General features: G+C 53.3%; 1 protein-coding gene across 2 annotated transcripts in view; it reads left to right on the top strand.

Moving 5' to 3' along the window:
- The window catches only part of ARHGAP35 (Rho GTPase activating protein 35), a 149,433-nt gene extending 143,291 nt beyond the window's left edge, over positions 1 to 6,142 (top strand). Inside the window, exons 6-7 of one of the 2 annotated variants that reach the window (XM_055237480.2) lie at positions 402 to 507; positions 1,426 to 6,142. In XM_055237480.2, coding sequence (XP_055093455.1) covers positions 402 to 507; positions 1,426 to 1,783 — 464 coding nt within the window. In that variant the 3' untranslated portion in view covers positions 1,784 to 6,142. Of the gene's footprint in view, positions 1 to 401; positions 508 to 1,425 lie in introns of those variants that run through there. The other variant, XR_010115260.1, reaches the window with a different exon arrangement.
- Positions 6,143 to 19,227: the final 13,085 nt, after the last annotated feature.

Below are 19,227 nucleotides of genomic sequence, written 5' to 3'. Positions count from 1 at the left end.
GGTGGCAGCGGCCGCCCGTCTCCATCTGGTCAGGAAGCAAGCAGCCTTTCTGCGTAGGGATGCCTGTCTCCAGGGGCAACCGGATGAGCAAAGAATGGTGTTCTTTATGGCAGAGTCTCTCCGGATGGTTCTGTCTTGGGTGGTGGGGGCCAGCCAGGAAGCCCCAGGCACACAGTGCCGCCCTTCAGCGGAGTCCTGGGACGCAGAGGTGGGCTAGGCCCCTGGGCCAGTGCCACTGCCAGGTGTGCCAGCCTTGGGCACAGGCTTTGGGGAAAAGAGTGGAGTTAGTGTCATCCCAAAGCCCTGGGCTGCCCTCAGAGAAGGCCCATCACAGAGCACGCCCTGGGGTGGCCACCAGCCTCGGCCATGAAAGGCAAGGCTTTGGTTTTCTCTCTCCTCAGAAATCAACGACCGGGAGCAGAAGTTGCATGCCCTTAAGGAGGTATTAAAGAAATTTCCAAAGGAAAACCACGAAGTCTTCAAGTATGTCATCTCTCACCTAAACAAGTAAGTCGCAGGGCCTTCTGGTTGGTTTTTCCTCCTGAAAATTGACAGCCAGGGTCAGTGCGTCGCAGAACAAGGCTCTGTCCACAAGCCAGTAGAAGCCTCAGGCCCTGGCCTGGAAGGGATGCTGGCTGGCCTCCCATGGTGCCCGCTGGGCTCAGTGCCCAGAGCCTCTGCCTCTCGCCCATCCTCAGGCCTCCCTCCTGCTCTTGTCTGAGGGCAGCCCATGTGGCCCCAAACCTGCCTAACACCAGATAGTGTACTTAGCTCCAGCGGGCGTGGGGCCTCTTATAGGCCTGTGCCCCAGAGCTGGCAGAGAGAGAAGATCTGGTTGGTGCTGATGCTCCAGAAATCTTCTCCTGAATCAAAAACACCTCAGAGTCCCTAAAAGTCCTCTCTCAGCATTCACGTTCCCAGCTGGGAGAACCAGGACACCGCACCTCGAGAGGTGTGCTGCAGGAGACAGCCAGCCTCCAACATGGAACACAGCTGCAGGCGGGAGGCCGTGTGGCTGTTCCCTGAACTTCCATGTGTGTGGAGGAGGTCTGCTGGCCGAGTGGCATCTGATGGCGCTCTGGCTTAGGACACTCAGCCTCCCTCCCTCGTCACAGCTGGAGCACCGCCACTGCTTTGGCTGGCTGCAGAGTGAGTCCCTGAGGTGGTCCATCCACCCCCAGGGGTTTGCGGGGCTCCAGGCAGCCTTTCCGAGGTTGGCCATGTGGAGGCACTGGGCTGGAGGGGCGAGGACACTGAGGGTGCAGCCTCCCAGGCAGGGCAGGGTACAGAGAGCTGCGCATGGCCTTTTCTGCTCCACCTGAGGGTGTGCAGGCGGGGCTCAGCCTGGGCGCTGAAGACCATGAGCGCTCGGGGCCAAGTGGGGCCCTGCACGGTTCTGACCATTGAGTTTGGTGTCGCCCGCAGGGTCAGCCACAACAACAAGGTGAATCTCATGACTAGTGAGAACCTCTCCATCTGCTTCTGGCCCACCTTGATGAGACCTGATTTCAGCACTATGGACGCCCTCACAGCCACGCGCACCTACCAGACAATCATTGAACTCTTCATCCAACAGTGCCCCTTCTTCTTCTACAATCGGCCCATCACCGAGCCCCCTGGTGCCAGGCCCAGCTCCCCCTCCGCCGTGGCTTCCACTGTCCCCTTCCTCACTTCCACGCCTGTCACAAGTCAGCCGTCGCCCCCACAGTCGCCTCCACCCACCCCCCAATCCCCAATGCAGCCACTGCTTCCCTCCCAGCTTCAAGCCGAACACACGCTGTGAGCCACCAAGACCTGGGGCGACCGGAGGACCGGTCCTCTCTCTGATGGAGTGGCATTTGGCCTTGAACAAAACCAAGTCCACTGGGGACAGAGGCAGGGGCAAATGGCTCTCCCCATCACCTTCTCAAGACCTCAGTGGGAGCACCAGCCAATGGTACCATCGGCCGGGCTGCCAGGTACCCTGAGCCCGGCGCTGCAGACCTGAGCTGGCTGCAGGCAGCAGCCATGGGGCCCTGTCATTTGACTTGGACCCATTTGAGGACTGAACTAGGCAGGCAGCGGCCCCAGTGCCCTCCCTCTGTTCCCTGGACCACCACCCCTCCTGGCTGCGCACACCAGCCTCCGCGTGCCTCCCTCTGCTTGTACAGAGCCCATGGTCGGGACAGTGCCCTGGCCTTTGCCGGGGAGGAGGATGCTCTGAGATTCAGGGCGGGGCTGGCAACCCCCGAAGAGAACACTTCCCGTTGGTCTGTCTCTTCCCACCTTCCATCTGCACACACCCCCAAGGTAAGGGTACAGCCCGGCTGGCGGCCTCCTTGGGAACGTGTAGGCCACGGCTCTGCCACCACTAGGTACCTGCTGAGGGCGCTGGCCCTGCAGATGAGAAAAACGGAGGATAGCTTTGTGCCTGGAGCAAGAAAGTGCGGGACTCCTCGCTTCATCCCCACCGTCCCACTCCACAGGCTTCCCAAAATGTTCCCTGGCAAACAAAGGAACACTAGGAGAAAAAATGGAAAACGCTTCCAATAATTAAAAAGGAAGAAACCACAGAAAGAAAACTACAGACCTCAAGATTCCACTCTGCACCCGCCTCTGCCAGGAGGGAGGGAGGCACACCGGTGGAGCTGACCCTCGTCTTTGTGGCAGCAAAATCAGGATGCCTGGAGCTGTGGCCTGAGAGCCTGCTGGGGTCCCACTCACCCACTTAGGTCTAGTCGCCAGATCCCCCGTTTTCCCAAGAAGAGAGTTCGAGCCCTTGGTGGGGACAGCCGGGGAGATGGCAGTGCAGGCCGGAATCTGGGCTGCCCCAGAACACAGTCCATTACGATAGAAACACTACTTGAGCATGTGCGTGGGGTGGGTGTGTGTGTGCACGTGTGTGAGTGTGTGTGGGCGCTTGGGGGGTTGGGGACAGTTGGAAGGTGCCAGGTGCACTTGGGGTTGGGGTTGGTGTGTTGGGTGTTAAAAGTGTAATCGTTTCATCCCAGCCATGGAGGCCACCAGCAGGAGTGTTCATGGGGATGTGGGCGGGGTGGGGCACTTTGAAGGAATGGCGGTCTGCTGGTGCCCTGGAAGGGGCATCCTTCCTGGTCTTCGCTGGCCCAGAGGCACCATGCCTGCCTATCATCCACCACCACCCTAGCCCAGCCTTCCCACTGCCCCAGGAAAAGCTCTTCTCCTGCCCACCTCTGCCCCCCAGCGCCGCAAACTTGCACGGCTGGGCTGTGGCCTCTGCGGCCAGGAAGCCTGACACTAGGCACCCCCCAGGCAAGAGCTAGCGGGGTGCAGAGGGCCCCCACACCAGACAGCCCTTGGGGCTTGTTGCACTTTAAGAAATAGGATCTGTGGTATATTCCAGGGGGCCTGATGGACACCTCTCCCGGGCGTCTGCAGCTGCCCTGCCCGTGCCCGCCTGCAGTGGTTGGAGACGGGAGTGGCCCTTCGGCTCCCGAGCTCCCTCCGCCTCTTGAGGAACACAAATCGGAGTACAAACCCAGGGTTCAGGCGTGTTTTCTGTGAATGTTGGATGATGAATTTTTGTCTCTTCTGGTGGAGCTGTGCCTGGCCCTGTAGGCCCAGGATTGGCTGGAAGGTGACATCTGTGTTTCGTTTTAGCTGAGGTTGGCAGAAACGTTCCCAAACTCCCCCAGCCCTGGGCCCCAGCAGATGAGGAAACGGCCCCATTTACTGACCCCGCCCCCTTTTCGATTATGCTCACCTGGTTAGCTTCTCACGGAATTGGGGGTGGAGGGAAAGCATGGTGGTGGCCTGGGCCGTCCCTGTGTGAACGCAGGCAAAAGCAGCCCAGTCCCCCTCACTGCTTGAGCTAACACTGCCACCTCTTGTGTGAGCACAAAAGCCACGTCCCAAGCCACCTGGCCCCTGATTCCACAGATGTATGCACGGCCAGTGACTTCCCCAGGAGTGTGGAGGGGGCGGTAAGGAGGAGCACCTGGGCTTTCTACCCCTCCCCTCACAGAAGTACCAGAAACTAGTCCTGGGGCACTCCCAACGCAGCGCCCCGTCAGCCAAGGTGGGCAGGCAGGGACTGTGGCAGCTCATGTCCAAAGGGAGCCCCCATGCACAGGAAGCCGCAGGGTTCCTCTTGCTTCCCCCGCTAACTTCAGCCTCTCGTCTGCTCTCTGGGCTGAGGGACTAGAGGACATCTTGGTCATTTGAGGGGCACGGCCAGTCGCGGCAGGCCGGGCTTCAGCGTCCGGTCAGGGCAACGTGCAGCCCGAATGGGCACTTGCGTGGGAGCCACAGAGGAGCGTCCCTGGGGATTGTTGGGACCGTGCTGCCCCCACCCCCGCTTTCATCGGGGCTCTTAAGTTCTGGAAGATGTGTGCACAGAGGGTGCTCATGGGACCTGCATGCAGCTCTCAGCACTGGGCGGGAGGGCGTTGGCTTGTCCAGAATGGGGACGTGGGGCAGCCACCCCTGCCCAGCGAGAGCGCAGACACCATGTGAGGGGACAGCAGCCTTTGGTGCAAAGCCAGAGACTGATCCTGGCTCTGGTGGCTGAGGAGGGAAGACCCGAGGCTGAGTGGCATGGCTCGTGAATCCACTTAGAATTCTTGGCTTGTGTCGCACACTGGGTGTCACGGCACACATTTACTCTGCATTATCCCCGTCTTTCCCGTTGCCTAGCGTTTGGGGAGGAAGAGGGAGAGAGCTTCGGGGCGTCTGTCTCCTTGCTCTCCTGCCTCCACCGCCTTGGTTTTGCTTCCTGCTGGAGGCGGGGCACCTGCTGCGACTCAGATTCTTCTGCAGGATGTATCTGTCTTTGTCACGGTGGACAGAGGGTGACATCATAGGAGCAGCTTGCTGGCCAGAAGGGGATGGGGGCAACCCTGTGCCTCAGTCAGCTCCTGCTGCTCTTAGGGAAAGGAGGCCTGGGTCAAGCCAGCATCCCCTTGGTAAAGGCCCCCGCAGGCCACCAGGCATTCTGGACACACACACACACACACACACACACACACACACACACACACACAAAACTTCACAGCAGGCCAGCTGCAGCAACTTGTCATCAAGAGTCACCTCAGCTGTGCTCCCCTCTCGTCCTTTCCTATGAGAAGCCACTGCTTTGGGGGCGCTGGCTAGAAAAAGTAGGGTGCGGTGGCCAGGAGGGCCCCTGCCGCGCGGGGTGCTGGGTCTGGTTGAGTCGCTGCTTTCCCGAAGGCAGCGCAGGGATCCGGGGAAGCTGCGGCGGGGAGCGGGCCCCGGCTCCGTGGCTCTGAGGTGTAACGGGGATGGGCTCCCTCCCTCGGAGCACGTCGTCTGTGTCCAGGTCAGAAAGTGGCCCAGGAAGGGGGCAGTTTCTGTCGGGGGTCCGGTGGGGGCGCGGCTGCGGTGCGGTCGGTGCAGCGTGGCCAATGCGCGGAGTGCGGGAGACAGAGCAGGAGGCGGTTGGTCACCTCGGCCACTGCTGACCTGGGCTGGCCTCCCCCAGCCCTCCCTTGGCGGAGCCGGCAGCGATGCTACACTTCACTGTAGTCACGACAGGGCCTAAGTTATTGTTTGCATAAAAAGAATCATGTTCCCTGTGTACATTTAAGAAAAAAAAAAACGGAAATGTCAGAATTGTATGGAAATAAAACTTGTTTGAAAATTTGGAATAGTGCTGCTGCCAGCTTATTTTTCTGGTACTTGTATTTTCACATGTTAAATGATCTTTATATATGTTGAATTAACAAATATTTTGAGTTTCTGAGAAAAACAAAACATATTAATGGTATTGAAATGTGTTAGTAGTCTGGCTGTGTGCCCAAAATTCTGTTTTGCAGCAAAAGTGAAGACCTGTATGTAAAGAAAGTATAACAATTATTTCTTTGTATTTTAGGGGCTTTAACCAGAACATCCTCTAGCTGGTGTTAGGAATGTTTGCTTAATTTCCAGACTTTTTTTTAAAAACACATCGTGGGTTTTTTGAGGCTCCAACCTGATTAGTGCATGGTCAGCCCTCAATGAAGGCTGAGGCATCTCTGACTGAGGTGTTTTTGTTTGGTTTTGTTTTTTAAAATCATGTATTTGCTACAAAGTATTGTACTTGTCTCAATGGGAATGGTGTAAAAAACTGAAAAGGCCTTATGTGATCTGTATCATAGTTAATAAATCAATCTTGTAAAAAACCAAACCTGAGAGAAGTGAAGGGGGGCCTCCTCCTTGCTGGGCCAGTGCAGCACACACCAGGGTTTCACAGGCTTAGGTGCCCGGGGGTGGGAAGAAGGAGGCTCCCACAGGAGAGGTCTTGGCCAACACGAGCTCCTCCTCCCAGCTCTCACCTGCTTTCCTCTCCAGCGCAGCTTCCCAGGAGGCCTCGTCATTCCTGTGGTTTCTCAGCATCACCTAAAGTGCCTCCCACAAACCCCCCATGGCCGCAGGAACTGCAGGCAGGCGTGGGGAGGGGATGCCAGAGGCGCCGCTCCTGACCTTCCTTCCCACTCCCCTCCGGCCTGAGGCCACGCAGGTGGCACCGGGAGTCAGACACCTGGGTTCACTTCCTGGGTGGGGGTGGAAGTGCCTGGGGAGTTCCAGGGGCAGGGTCATGAGCAGGCTTGTGGCCCGGAGGTGGCCGACCTCAGACCCTTCTCAAGGGAGGGGTCAGGGCTGAAGTTCTGAGGGGGGAGAGCCAAAGGTCACACTCACTCCCTGTTGCTGGCCCTGGGGTCAGAGACCCAGGCTTTATGCCAGAGTTAGCCACTGTCACCACCGTCATCCAGGACAGCACCTCCAGGGACGGAGGTGGGCTGCTTCCCAAAGAAGCCTTGCCACCAAAAACACCTCCTCTCTGCTCACCCCCTAAAAAACTCTTGTTAAGAATATCTCCCTCTTTCCAGTCTCCCAGGCTCAAGTTTGCTCTATCCTTGGCCCCCTCCTTACCCCTGACTGCTTCTAAGATCCCAAGTGTCACTTGAGCGTGACTCTGCTGTTCCCTCTGCCTCCATTCTAGCCTAGACCTGAATTCAAGCTCACTAGACTCTGATAGACACCCCCACACACTGAATGGCCTCCCTGCCCTCAATATTCATGGCAGAAGAGTGAACTATTCAGCATACAAGATGCATCCTTCCCTGCCTGTGCCCATAGCAGACATGGCTAGCTGATCACCGCACTCTGCCACACCCCTCTCCAGGCAGCCACTGCCAATCAATAGGGGCCGGCACCAGAGATGACGTCTGTTTGCCACGGCCTCAGCCAGGCAGGCAAACAAACGGAGATGCCTACTGACCATAGCCCAGGCTCCTTGGCATCCATGCAGAACCCCGCACTCTGGATCCATCCTGCTCTTCTCTCCCACTCCTCTAACCCAACTCCCCAACATCAGTCAAAATTAGTCTTTTTTTTTTTTTTTTTTTTGACGGAGATTTGCTCTTGTTGCCCAGGCTGGAGTGCAGTGGCTCCATCTAGGCTCACTACAACCTCTGCCTCCCTGGTTCAAGGGATTTTCCTGCCTCAGCCTCCCAAGTAGCTGGGATTACAGGCATGCACCACCACACCTGGCTAATTTTATATTTTTAGTAGAGATGGGATTTCTCCATGTTGGCCAGGCTGGTCTCGAACTCCTGGCCTCAGGTTATCCACCCACCTCAGCCTCCCAAAGTGCTGGGATTAGAGGCGTGAGTCACCTCGCCTGGCCAAGTCTCATTCTTTGAGTGCAGCTGGCTGCTTTCTGCTTCCAGATCTTTGCTTTGAGCACTTCCCTCTGCCTGAAATTCCTTCCATCCATCCTTCCTCAAACCTCTAGCCTGCCCATCAGATCCTACCCTGTTCAAAGCCAGTCTTTCTCCAGAAACGTCACTGACCCTCTCTACTCATGGATTCACCCTGCAGCTGGGATTTGCCTGCTGGGGCTTTATGTCACTCCCCGTGAGCACTCCAGGGTTTCTCCTTTGGTTTTTTTTGTTTTGTTTTGTTTTGTTTTTGAGACAGAGTCTCGCTCTGTTGCCCAGGCTGCAGTGCAGTGGCGTGACCTCGGCTCACTGCAGCCTCCAGCTCCCGGGTTCAAGCAATCCTTCCGCCTCAGCCTCCCAAAGCACTGGGAGGGCAGGTGTGAGCCCCTGTGCTCAGCCTTCTCTGGCTCTTGATCTTCAAGCCTTGTGTGCTTTCTAAACGTGAGCCTCTCAGCCACCAGCACCCAAGTTGAGAGCTTTGGGGGGCCAGCTTTGTGGCTCCCAGATAGGCCACCCCAGGAGGCCCAACAAGATGCCTTATGTGTGGTAAGCCTTCATTAGGTTTTTCGAACGCAGTGGTCTCAACCTTGCCCTTGACTTGCCCCATCTGTAAACCAACCTCTCCCACGTGACTCCAGCCTAGACCTCCGCTCCAAGCAAAACACCATATCCACCTGTCTATGACACTCTACTTGGGGACTCCACTGTGACACATCCACAGCCACACTCCTGACCCCTTCTCCAAACAGGTCCATTCCCCAGGATCCCCCCTCAAGCCAGAGAGAGACCCTGGGGGCTTCCTTGGGGTGTCTCTCTCCCTTCCAGTCAACCAAGTACACCTCCCAGTTCCATTTTGCCTTCCAGCACACTCCCCTTCCTGCTCCCTGCACCCCAGCCCTGTCTGATCTCACCAAGACATCTGCCCTCCATGCTCACCCACTCCCGTCTCCATGAGGGCAGATCAGATCTCACATCTAGCCATGCCTCTCCTCCAGTAACATCCTCCAGGGATCTCCAATGCCCTTAGAGGAAGCCTGAACTCTTCCACAGGGTCCCACCCCCCACCCCTCCCACCTCCCAGGAGCCTTTCCTTGCACTCTGGTCCAGACACTCCAACTCCCCTGGGGCCTGCCCACCTCGGGCTTTTTGCAGTATTGTCCCCTCCTCCTCCAAGACTGTCCTCCCTTGAGGCCATCCCACCTTGCTAACTTTCTCCTTGTCCTTCAGATTTCAGCTCCTCAGACTCCTCCACAGGGAAAGCCCTCCCTGACTCCCCCAGCCAAGATGGGTCTCTTTGCTTTCAGATGAGATCGGGTGGGTTCAGGGTGTATGGCCATAGACTCTCTTTGCTTTCAAAGGAAAAAAATAAGTTCTTTCAGAGTACTTTCTGAGCTGAGCACGGTGGCTCATACTTGTAATCATAGTGCTGTGGAAGGCCAAGAGAGGAGCATCACCTGAGCCCAGGAATTCAAGAACAGCCTGTTCAACAAAGTGAGACCTTGTCTCTACAAAACATTTTTTTTTTTTTTTAATTAGCAGCTTGGGGCCGGGTGCAGTGGCTCACGCCTGTAATCTCAGCACTTTGAGAGGCCAAGGCGGGCGGATCACCTGAGGTCGGGAGTTCGAGACCAGCCTGAGCAACATGAAGAAACCCCATCTCTACTAAAAACACAAAATTAGCCAGGCGTGGTGGCACATGCCTGTAATCCCAGCGACTCGGGAGGCTGAAGTGGGAGGATCGCTTGAACTCAAGAAGTTCAAGGTTGAAGTGAGCCAAGATCGTACGACTGCACTCCAGCCTGGGCAACAGAGCCAGAGACCCTGTCTAAAAAAAAGAAAAAAAAAAAGTACTTTTATCGATGTGTTATTCATTCAGGCTGGGGCACACAGCCATTAAACAAATCCCTGCCCAGAGCTGACATCCTAGTGGAAGGAACGCAGTAAACAAATGAATGTGGCCATTATTCAGGCAGGACCGAGGAGTTAACGAGGATTCAGTTGTTGGGAGCACTTGCCTTGGTTGCAAAACTTAACGGAACACAAAAGAGACTTCAGTCATCAACATAAAAATATTTCAGCACAATGTTTTCAAAAAGCAAAGTTGCTATGAGCCTAAAACTGCTCTAAAAAAAAAAAAAAAAAAAAAAAAAAGCCACACGTGGTGGCTCACGCCTGTAATCCCAGAACCTTGGGAGGCCGAGGCAGGCAGATCACGAGGTCAAGAGATCAAGACCATCCTGGCCAACATGGTGAAACCCTGTCTGTATTAAAAATACAAAAATTAGCTCGGCGTAGTGGTGTGTGCCTGTAGTCCCAGCTACTCGGGAGGCTGAGGCAGGAGAATTACTTGAACCCAGGAGGCGGAGGTTGCAGTGAGGCGAGATCACAGCACTACATTCCAGACTGATGACAGAGCAAGACTCTGTCTCAAAAAAAAAAAATTGTCTTGGTTGGGTGCAGTGGCTCATGCCTGTAATCCCAGCACTTTGGAGTTCCAGATGGCAGGATCAGTTGAGCCCAGCAGTCTGAGACCAGCCTGGGCAATAGAGTAAGACCCCGACTCTACAAAAAAAATTCTTTAAAAATTAGCTGAGCAGGCCAGGCGAGGTGGCTTACACCTGTAATCCAAGCATTTTTGGGAGGCTGAGGCGGGTGGATCACCTGACTTCGGGAGTTCGAGAGCAGCCTGGCCAACATGGCAAAACCCCGTCTCAACTTAAAATAGAAAAATTAGCTGGACGTGGTGGCGCATGCCTTGCCTGTCGTTCCAGCTACTCAGGAGGCTGAGGCAGGAGAATCGCTTGAACCTGAGAGGTGGAGGCTGCAGTGAGCCAAGATCACGCCACTGCACTCCAGCCTGGGCGACAGAGCAAGACTCCATCTCAAAAAAAAAAAAAAAAAAGGCCAGGCACAGCAGCTCACACCTGTAATCCCAGAACTTTGGGAGGCCGATGTGGGTGGATCACCTGAGGTCAGTTCAAGACCAGCCTGACCAATATGGAGAAACCCTGTCTCTACTAAAAATACAAAATTAGCCGGGCATGGTGGTACATGCCTGTAATCCCAGCTACTCGGGAAGCTGAGGCAGAAGAATCGCTTGAACCCAGGAGGCGGAGGTTGCAATGAGCCAAGATTGTGCCATTGCACTCCAGCCTCAGCAACAAGAGGGAAACTCCCTCTCGAAAAAAAAAAAAAAAAATTAGCTGGGCATAGCAGCACGTGCCTGTAGTCCCAGCTACTCAGGAGGTCGACGTGGGAGGATCGCAGGAGGTTGAGGCTGCATTGAGCCAAGATTGTGCCACTGCACTCCAGCATGGGTGACAGAGTGAGACCCCATCTCAAAATAAATAAATAAAAGTCTTTTGGGCCAGGCGTGGTGGCTCATGCCTATAATCCTAGCACTTTGGGAGGCCGAGGCGAGTGGATTGCCTGAGGTCGGGAGTTCGAGACCAGCCTGACCAACATGAAGAAACCCCATCTCTACTAAAAATACAAAATTAGCTGGGTGTGGTGACACATGCCTGTAATCCCAGCTACTTGGGAGACTGGGGCAGGAGAATCGCTGGAACCCGGGAGGCGGAGGTGAGCCGAAATGGCACCATTGCACTCCAGCCCGGGCAATAAGAGCGAAACTCCGTCTCAAAAAAAAAAAAAGACGAATCAGTAAGAGTGTCAAGTGAGTCACATTGGAGCCTGAGGCTAAAGGAGAAATCAGTTAAGACTGAGCCTGGATTCTGGGAGTCCAGCAAGGAGGTGACTGCGATAGTCCAGGAGTGAAACGGTGGCGGATTAGACCAGAGAAGGACGGTGATAGTGGAAAGAACAGGGAATTCCACGTATCTTGAAGGTCAAAGGGACAGAATTTGTTGAAGATGGCATGAGACTGGGGGAGAGAGAAGGTGCAGATGACGCCAGGGTTGCCGCATACGACAGTGTGAGTATCTGATTATCCGCTGTCTTCCCCACTTTCCTGTGAAACCTACGAGGGCAGGAGCTGTGCTCCCCAAGCCGCAGCCAGCACCCAGCACTCGCTCTCGGGCTCCAGGCCAACTGCCCTGGTGGAGAATGCGCTGTGTTACTCCGTGCGGCCACCAGGGGTCAGCAGAGCGCCGCCCTGCCCGGCCATGGCCATCCCGGGAAGAGTAGACAGCCCGGATGGCGGCTTTTTAGGAAGAAGGCCAGATTAGAAGGAGAAGCAGCAGGGACTGAGGAGGAGGCGGGTTCTGAGAAATGGGGCTGGAAGGGAAGTGTCCCAGGAGCTGGCCGAGAAGCAGGGGAATAAGCTACTGTTTCTGTCACTGCATCCATCCACCCATTTATTCCACCATTCAGTCACAGGCCACTCAGGGCCTTGCAGGACCAGGTGAGAAACTCAAAATGTGTCCTCAGGGCACTGGGGAGACAAGACTGGGTCCGATTTGCAGGAGCTGAGAGGAAGGGAAGAAAGTAGGGATTCAGGACATGCAAGCTCACGGCCAACCTGCCTCCCAGGTGGGCCTGAAGAGCATGCAGTTAACATAAATGTTAGCAAAACAGTACTGGCAGGGCACGGAGGCTCACACCTGTAATCCTAGTGCTTTGGGAGTCTGAGGTGGGAGGATTGCTCGAGGCCAGGAGTTCGAGTCTGCAGTGAGCGACGATTGGGCTACGCACTCCAGTCTGGGAGACAGAGCAAGACCCCATCTCTACGAAACATACAAAAAGTTAATCCGGAGTGGTGGCGCAAACCTGTGGTCCCAGCTACTTAGGAGGCTGACATGGGAGGATCACCTGAGTCCGGGAGGTGGAGGCTGCAGTGAGCCGTGATCACATCACTGCACTCCAGCCTCGGTGAAAGAGTGAGACCCTGCATTAAAAAAAAAAGAATAAAAAAGAATACAAGTAATATTAAATTAATAAAGGCTAACAATCATTGGACCCTTACGACATAGCAGGCCTTGTTTTAATCACTTTTCACCATCAGTTTTCTTTTTTTCTTTTTTCTTTTTTTTGAGACTGAGTCTTGCTCTGTCACCCAGGGTGGAGTGCAGTGGTGTGATCTTGGCTCACTGCAACCTCTACCTCCCAGGTTCAAGCGATCCTCCTGCCTCAGCCTCCTGAGTAGCTGGGATTACAGGCACCCGCCACCATGCCTGGCTAATTTCTGTACTTTTTTTAGTAGAGACGGGGTTTCACCATGTTGACCAGGCTGGTCTTGAACTCCTGACCTCAAGTGATCCACCCGCCTCAGCCTCCCAAAGTGCTGGGATTACAGGCGTGAGCCACTGCACCGGCTTGTTTTTTGTTTTTGAGACAGAGTGTTGCTCTGTCGCCCAGGGCTGAAGTTCAGTGGCAGAATCACAGCTCACTGCAGTCTCAATCTCCTGGGATCAAGGGATCATCCTGCCTCAGCCTCACGAGTAGCTGGGACTACAGGGGCGCATCACCACACCCAGCTAATTTTTGTATTTTTTTGTAGAGACAGGGTTTCACCATGCTGCCCAGGCTGGTCTCGATCTCCTGGGCTCAAGTAATCCTCCCTCCTTGGCCTCCAAAGTGTTCGGACTACAGGCGTGCGCCACCTCACCCAGCCCTTTTCTTCTTTTTTTTTTTTTTTTGAGACAGAGTCTCGCTCTGTTACCTAGGCTGGAGTGCAGTAGCGCGATCTCAGCTCACTGCAAGCTCTGCCTCCTGGGTTCACGCCATTCTGCCTCAGCCTCCCGAGTAGCTGGGACTACAGGCACACGCCTGGCTAATTTTTTTGTATTTTTAATAGAGACGGAGTAGGCACACGCCTGGCTAATTTTTTTTGTATTTTTAATAGAGACGGAGTTTCACTGTGTTAGCCAGGATGGTCTCGATCTCCTGACCTCGTGATCCACCTGCCTCAGCCTCCCAAAGTGCTGGGATTACAGGCGTGAGCCACCATGCCCGGCTTCTTCTTTTTTTCTCTCTCTCTTTCTCTCTCTCTCTCTACTCCCCTCCTTCCCTTCCTAACTCTCTGTCTCCCTCCGTCTCTCTCTTCCTTTCTTTCTCTCACTTTCTTTCTTTCATTTTTAGAGATAGGATCTTGCTCTGTCACCCAGGTTGGAGTGCAATGTTGCAATCACAACCCACTGCAACCTCAGACTCCTGGGCTCAAGCGATCCTCCCACCTCAGCTTCCTAAGTAGCTGGGGCTGCAGGTGCACACCACTACAACCAGCTAATTTCTTTAAAAAAAAAAAAAAAAAAAAGAGGCCGGCACGGTGGCTCACCCTGTAATCCCAGCACTTTGGGAGGCCGAAGCGGGTGGATCACAAGGTCAGGAGATCGAGACCATCCTGGCTAACACGGTGAAACCCCATCTCTACTAAAAATACAAAAAATTAGCCGGGCGTGGTGGCGGGTGCCCGTAGTCCCAGCTACTCGGGAGGCTGAGCCAGGAGAATGGCGTCAACCCGGGAGGCGGAGCTTGCAGTTAGCCGACATCACGCCACTGCACTCCAGCCTGGGTGACAGAGTGAGACTCTGCCTCAAAAAATAAATAAATAAATAAATAAATAAATAAATAAATAAATAAATATTGTAGGCTGGGCGCAGTGGCTCATGTCTGTAATCCCAGCACTTTGGGAGGCTGAGGCAGGCAGATCACAAGGTCAGGAGCTTGAGACCAGCCTGACCAACATGGTGAAACCCTGTCTCTACTAAAAATACAAAAATTAGCCAGGCGTGGTGGCACACGCCTGTAATCCCAGCTACTTGGGATGCTGAGGCAGGAGAATTGCTTGAACCTGGGAGGTGGAGGTTGCAGTGAGCCGAGATCTCACCATTGCATTCCAGCCTGGGCAACAGAGTGAGGCTCCATGTCAAAAAAAAAAAAAAATCGTAGAGACCGGGTCTTGCGGCCGGGCGTGGTGGCTCACATCTGTAATCCCAGCACTTTGGGAGGCTGGGCAGGTGGATCACTTGCGGTCAGGAGTTCAAGACCAGCCAACATGGCGAAACCCCGTCTCTACAAAAAATACAAAAATTAGCCAGGTATGATGGTGTATGCCTGTAATCCCAGCTACTCGGCAGGCTGAGGCAGGAGAATCACTTGAACCCGGGAGGCAGAGGTTACAGAGAACCAAGATCATACCACTGCAGTCCAGCCTGGGCAACAGAGCAAGCCTCCATCTCAAAAAAAAAGAGAGAGAGAGAGACAGAAAGAGAGAGAGATGGGGTTTTGCTATGTTGAGCAGGCTGGTCTTGAATTCCTGGGATCAGGCATTTCTCCTGCCTCAGCTTCCCAAAGCACTGAAATTACAAGCATGAGCCACAGTGCCTAGCCTTGCCTTTTCTTTCCATTATATGTTTGATGAGTGAATAAGTAGTGCCTTCGGAGAACAGAGACTGGGTGGGGAGTGCCGAGATTTACAGAATTCCCATTCTGCCACCTCAAGAGAGAAGGATGGACCAGCCCTACCCCACTCAGTGATAAATGCTAAAATGTATTTATGGCTTGTGATACACATGACACAGTACCAAGCATGCTACAACGCATGCACGTCAGCCCCAGGAGGTCTGTGATGTCTGCTAGCCTGGCACATAGTAGATGCTCAATAAATAATATTTGCTTGGTTATTTTGTTTTGGTTTTTGGTTTTCGGTTTTTTTGTTTGTTTGTTCTTGAGACAGAGTCTCACTTTGTCACCCAGGCTGGAGTGCACTGGTGCGATCTCAGCTCACTGCAGCTTCTACCTCCTGAGTTCAAGCAATTCTCCTGCCTCAGCCTCCCAAGTAGTCGGGATTACAAAGATGCAGCACCTTGCCCAGCTAATTTTTGTATTTTTAGTAGAGATGGGGTTTTGCCATATTGGCCAGGCTGGTCTTGAACTTCTGACCTCAAATGATCCACCCACCTCGGCCTCCCAAAGTGCTGGGATTACAGGCATGAGCCACCATGCCCGACCTTTTTTTTTTTTTTTTTTTTGAGACAGAGTCTGACTCTAGGGTTCAAACGATTCTTCTGCCTCAGCCTCCCAAGTAGCTGGGATTACAAATGTGCGGCACCATGTCCAGCTAATTTTTGTATTTTTAGTAGAGATGGGGTTTTGCCATGTTGGCCAGGCTGGTTTTTGTTTTTTTTTGTTTTGTTTTGTTTTGTTTTGTTTTGTTTGAGACGGAGTCTCGCTCTGTCGCCCAGGCTGGAGTGCAGTGGCGCGATCTCAGCTCACTGCAAGCTCCGCCTCCCGGGTTCACGCCATTCTCCTGCCTCAGCCTCTCCGAGTAGCTGGGACTACAGGCGCCCGCCACCACGCCCGGCTAATTTTTTGTATTTTTAGTAGAGACGGGGTTTCACCGTGGTCTCGATCTCCTGACTTTGTGATCCGCCCGCCTCGGCCTCCCAAAGTGCTGGGATTACAAGCGTGAGCCACCGCGCCCGGCCTTGTTTTGTTTTAGACGGAGTTTCACTCTTGTTGCCCCAGACTGGTGTGCAATGGCATCATCTCAGCTCAGGCTCACTGCAACCTCTGCCTTCTGGGTTCAAGCGATTCTCCCGCCGCAGCCTCCCAAGTACCTGGGATTACAGGCATGCGCCACCATACCCGGCTAATTTTGTATTTTTAGTATAGATGGGGTTTCTCCATGTTGGTCAAGCTGGTCTCGAACTCCCGACCTCAGGTGATCCACCCACCTCGGCCTCCCAAAGTTCTGGAATTACAGGTGTGAGCCACCATACCTGGCCGATAAATATTTGTTGAATGAATTCATTGAATGCTGACAGCAACTCCACGAGGAATGCCTTGGGGCTTGTTTTCCTATTATTTATCTGTTAATAAGCACTCTATTGAGATTGTTCCCACGCCATACATTTTATGCGTTTAAAGTTTTGTTTAGCAGAGTCAGTGGTTTTTAGCATGTTCAGGGGTTTTTAGCATATTCACAGACTTGTGCAACCATCACCACAGTCAATTTTAGAACATTTTCATCACCCAAAAAGCAAGCCTGCAGCCATTAGCAGTCACTCTCCATTCCCCGGTATTAGTTTGCTGGGACTGCCAAAACCAAGGACCGCAAACTGGGCAGCTTGAAACAAGAGAAATGTCTTCTCTCGCAGTTGCCAGAGGCTGGGAGTCTGAGATCAATCAGGGTGTCAGCAGGGCTGGTTGCTTTTTTTTTTTTTTTTTTAATTTGAGATGGAGTCTCACTCTGCTGCCCGGGCTGAAGTGCAGTGATGCCGTCTCGGCTCACTACAACCTCCGCCTCCCAGGTTCAAGCAATTCTCCTGCCTCAGCCTCCCGAGTAGCTAAGATTACAAGTGTGAGCCACCATGCCTGGCTAATTTTTGTATTTTTAGGAGAGACAGTGTTTCCCAATATTGGCGAGGCTGGTCTTGAATTCTTGACCTCAAGTGATCGGCCCACCTTGGCCTCCCAAACTGCTGGGATTACAGGCTTGAGCCATCGTGCCCAGCCAGGGCTGGTCATTTCTAAGACTGTGAAAGAGAATCAGTCAGTCTGTAATCCCAGCACTTTGGGAGGCCGAGGCAGACGGATCATGAGGTCAGGAGTTTGAGACCAGCTTGACTAACATGGTGAAAACCCGTCTCTACTAAAAATACAAAAATTAGTCGGGCATGGTGATGCTTGCCTGTAATCCCAGCTACTCAGGAGGCTGAGGCAGGAGAATCGTTTGAATCCGGGAGGTGGAGGTTGCAGTGAGCCAAGATTGTGCCACTGCACTCCAGCCTGGGCGACAGAGCGAGACTCCATCTCAAAAAAAAAAAAAAAAAAAAAAAAGAATCAGTCTCAGGCCTCTCCCATGGCTTCTGGGGGTGTGCTATGCAGCTTTGGCGTCCCTTGGCTTATAGAGATGTTACCCCGAACCCTGGTCTTACCTTCGCCTCCACATGGCCCTCTTTTTTTTGAGACGGAGTCTCGCTCTGTGGCCCAGGCTGGAGTGCAGTGGCGGAATCTCAGCTCACTGCAGCGCCTCCTGGGTTCAAGCAATTCACCTGCCTCAGCCTCCCGAGTAGCTGGGATTACAGGTGCCCACCACCACGCCCAGCTAATTTTTTGTATTTTTAGTAGAGATGGGGTCTCTCCATGTTGGCCAGGCTGGTCTCGAACTCCTGACCTCAAGTGATCCGCCCGCCTCGGCCTCCCAAAATGCTGGGATTACAGGCGTGAGCCACCATGCCCGGCCTAATTTTTATTTTTATTTTATTTTATTTTTTGGAGATGGAGTCTCGCTCTGTCACCCAGGCTGGAGTGCAATGGCGCGATCTTGGCTCACTGCAACCTGTGCCTCCTGGGTTCAAGCGATTCTCTTGGCTCAGCTTCCTGAGTAGCTAGCATTACAGGTGCCCACCACCACATCCGGCTAAGTATTTTTAGTAGAGACGGGGTTTCACTGTGTTAGCCAGGGTGGTCTCAATCTCCTGACCTCATGATCTGCCTGCCTCAGCTTCCCAAAGTGCTGGGATTACAAGCGTGAGCCACCGCACCCAGCCAGAATGGGCTCATTCTATAGTTCATTATTCTCGTACTTCTTTCTTTCACTAATATTCTATTTTTGAGGTTTGCGTGGACATGGGAGCAGCATTTATATGGAAAATAGTGTTAGAGTCTCCTATTTTACAGATAAGGATAGTGAGGCACAGACAGATGAAGGAGGCTGCCCAGCTTCCCAGGGGTGGAGCAAGAATTTGCAGATGAGCCTCTTGAGTTTCCTTTCTTTTTTTTTTTTTGAGACAGAGTCTTGCCCTGTCGCCCAGGCTGGAGTGCAATGGCACGATCTCAGCTCACTGCAACCTCCGCCTCCTGGGTTCAAGCAATTCTCCTGCCTCAGCCTCCCGAGTAGCTGGGACTACAGGTGCCCACCACAACACCCAGCTAATTTTTGTATTTTTAGTAGAGACGGGGTTTCACCATGTTGGCCAGGATGGTTTCGATCTCTTGACCTCGTGATCTGCCCGCCTCGGCCTTCCAAAGTGCTGGGATTACAGCCGTGAGCCACGGCACCCGGCTGAGTTTCCTCTTAAGAGGAGGAGGCTCTCCCACCTCTAATCTCAGCTGTTCAGGAGATTGAAGCCACAGGATCATTTGAGCCCGGGAGTCTGAGATCAACCTAGCCAGCAGATCAAGACCCTGTCTCAAAAAAAAAAAAATTAAAATGTAAAAGTTAGGCTGGGTGCAGTGGCTCATGCCTGTAATCCCAGCACTTTGGGAGGCTATGGTGGGCAGATTACTTGAGTTCAGGAGTTTGACGCCAGCCTGGCCAACATGGTGAAACCCCATCTCTACTAAAAATACAAAAATTAGCCGGCCATGGTGGTGCGTGCTTGTAATCTCAACTGCTCGAGAGGCTGAGGCAGGAGAATCACTTGAACCCTGGAGGCAGATGTTGCAGTGAGCCGAGATCGCACCACTGCACTCCAGCCTGGGCAACAGAGTGAGACTCTGTCTCGAAAAATAAAATAAAATAAAATAAAATTAAAATTAAAATAATAATTATAAGCCCATTACAGGCCAACATAAATATTTTATGAAAAATGTGTTTTCCAATTAAAAAAAAAAGGTTAGTGAAGGGAGTGGCATTCTTTTA

The sequence above is a fragment of the Symphalangus syndactylus genome, chromosome 13 (assembly GCF_028878055.3).
Source record: "Symphalangus syndactylus isolate Jambi chromosome 13, NHGRI_mSymSyn1-v2.1_pri, whole genome shotgun sequence".
Classification (NCBI taxonomy): Eukaryota; Metazoa; Chordata; class Mammalia; order Primates; family Hylobatidae; genus Symphalangus; species Symphalangus syndactylus.
Note: the sequence above shows the minus strand (reverse complement) of the source record. Positions and strands in the feature narration are given on the sequence as shown.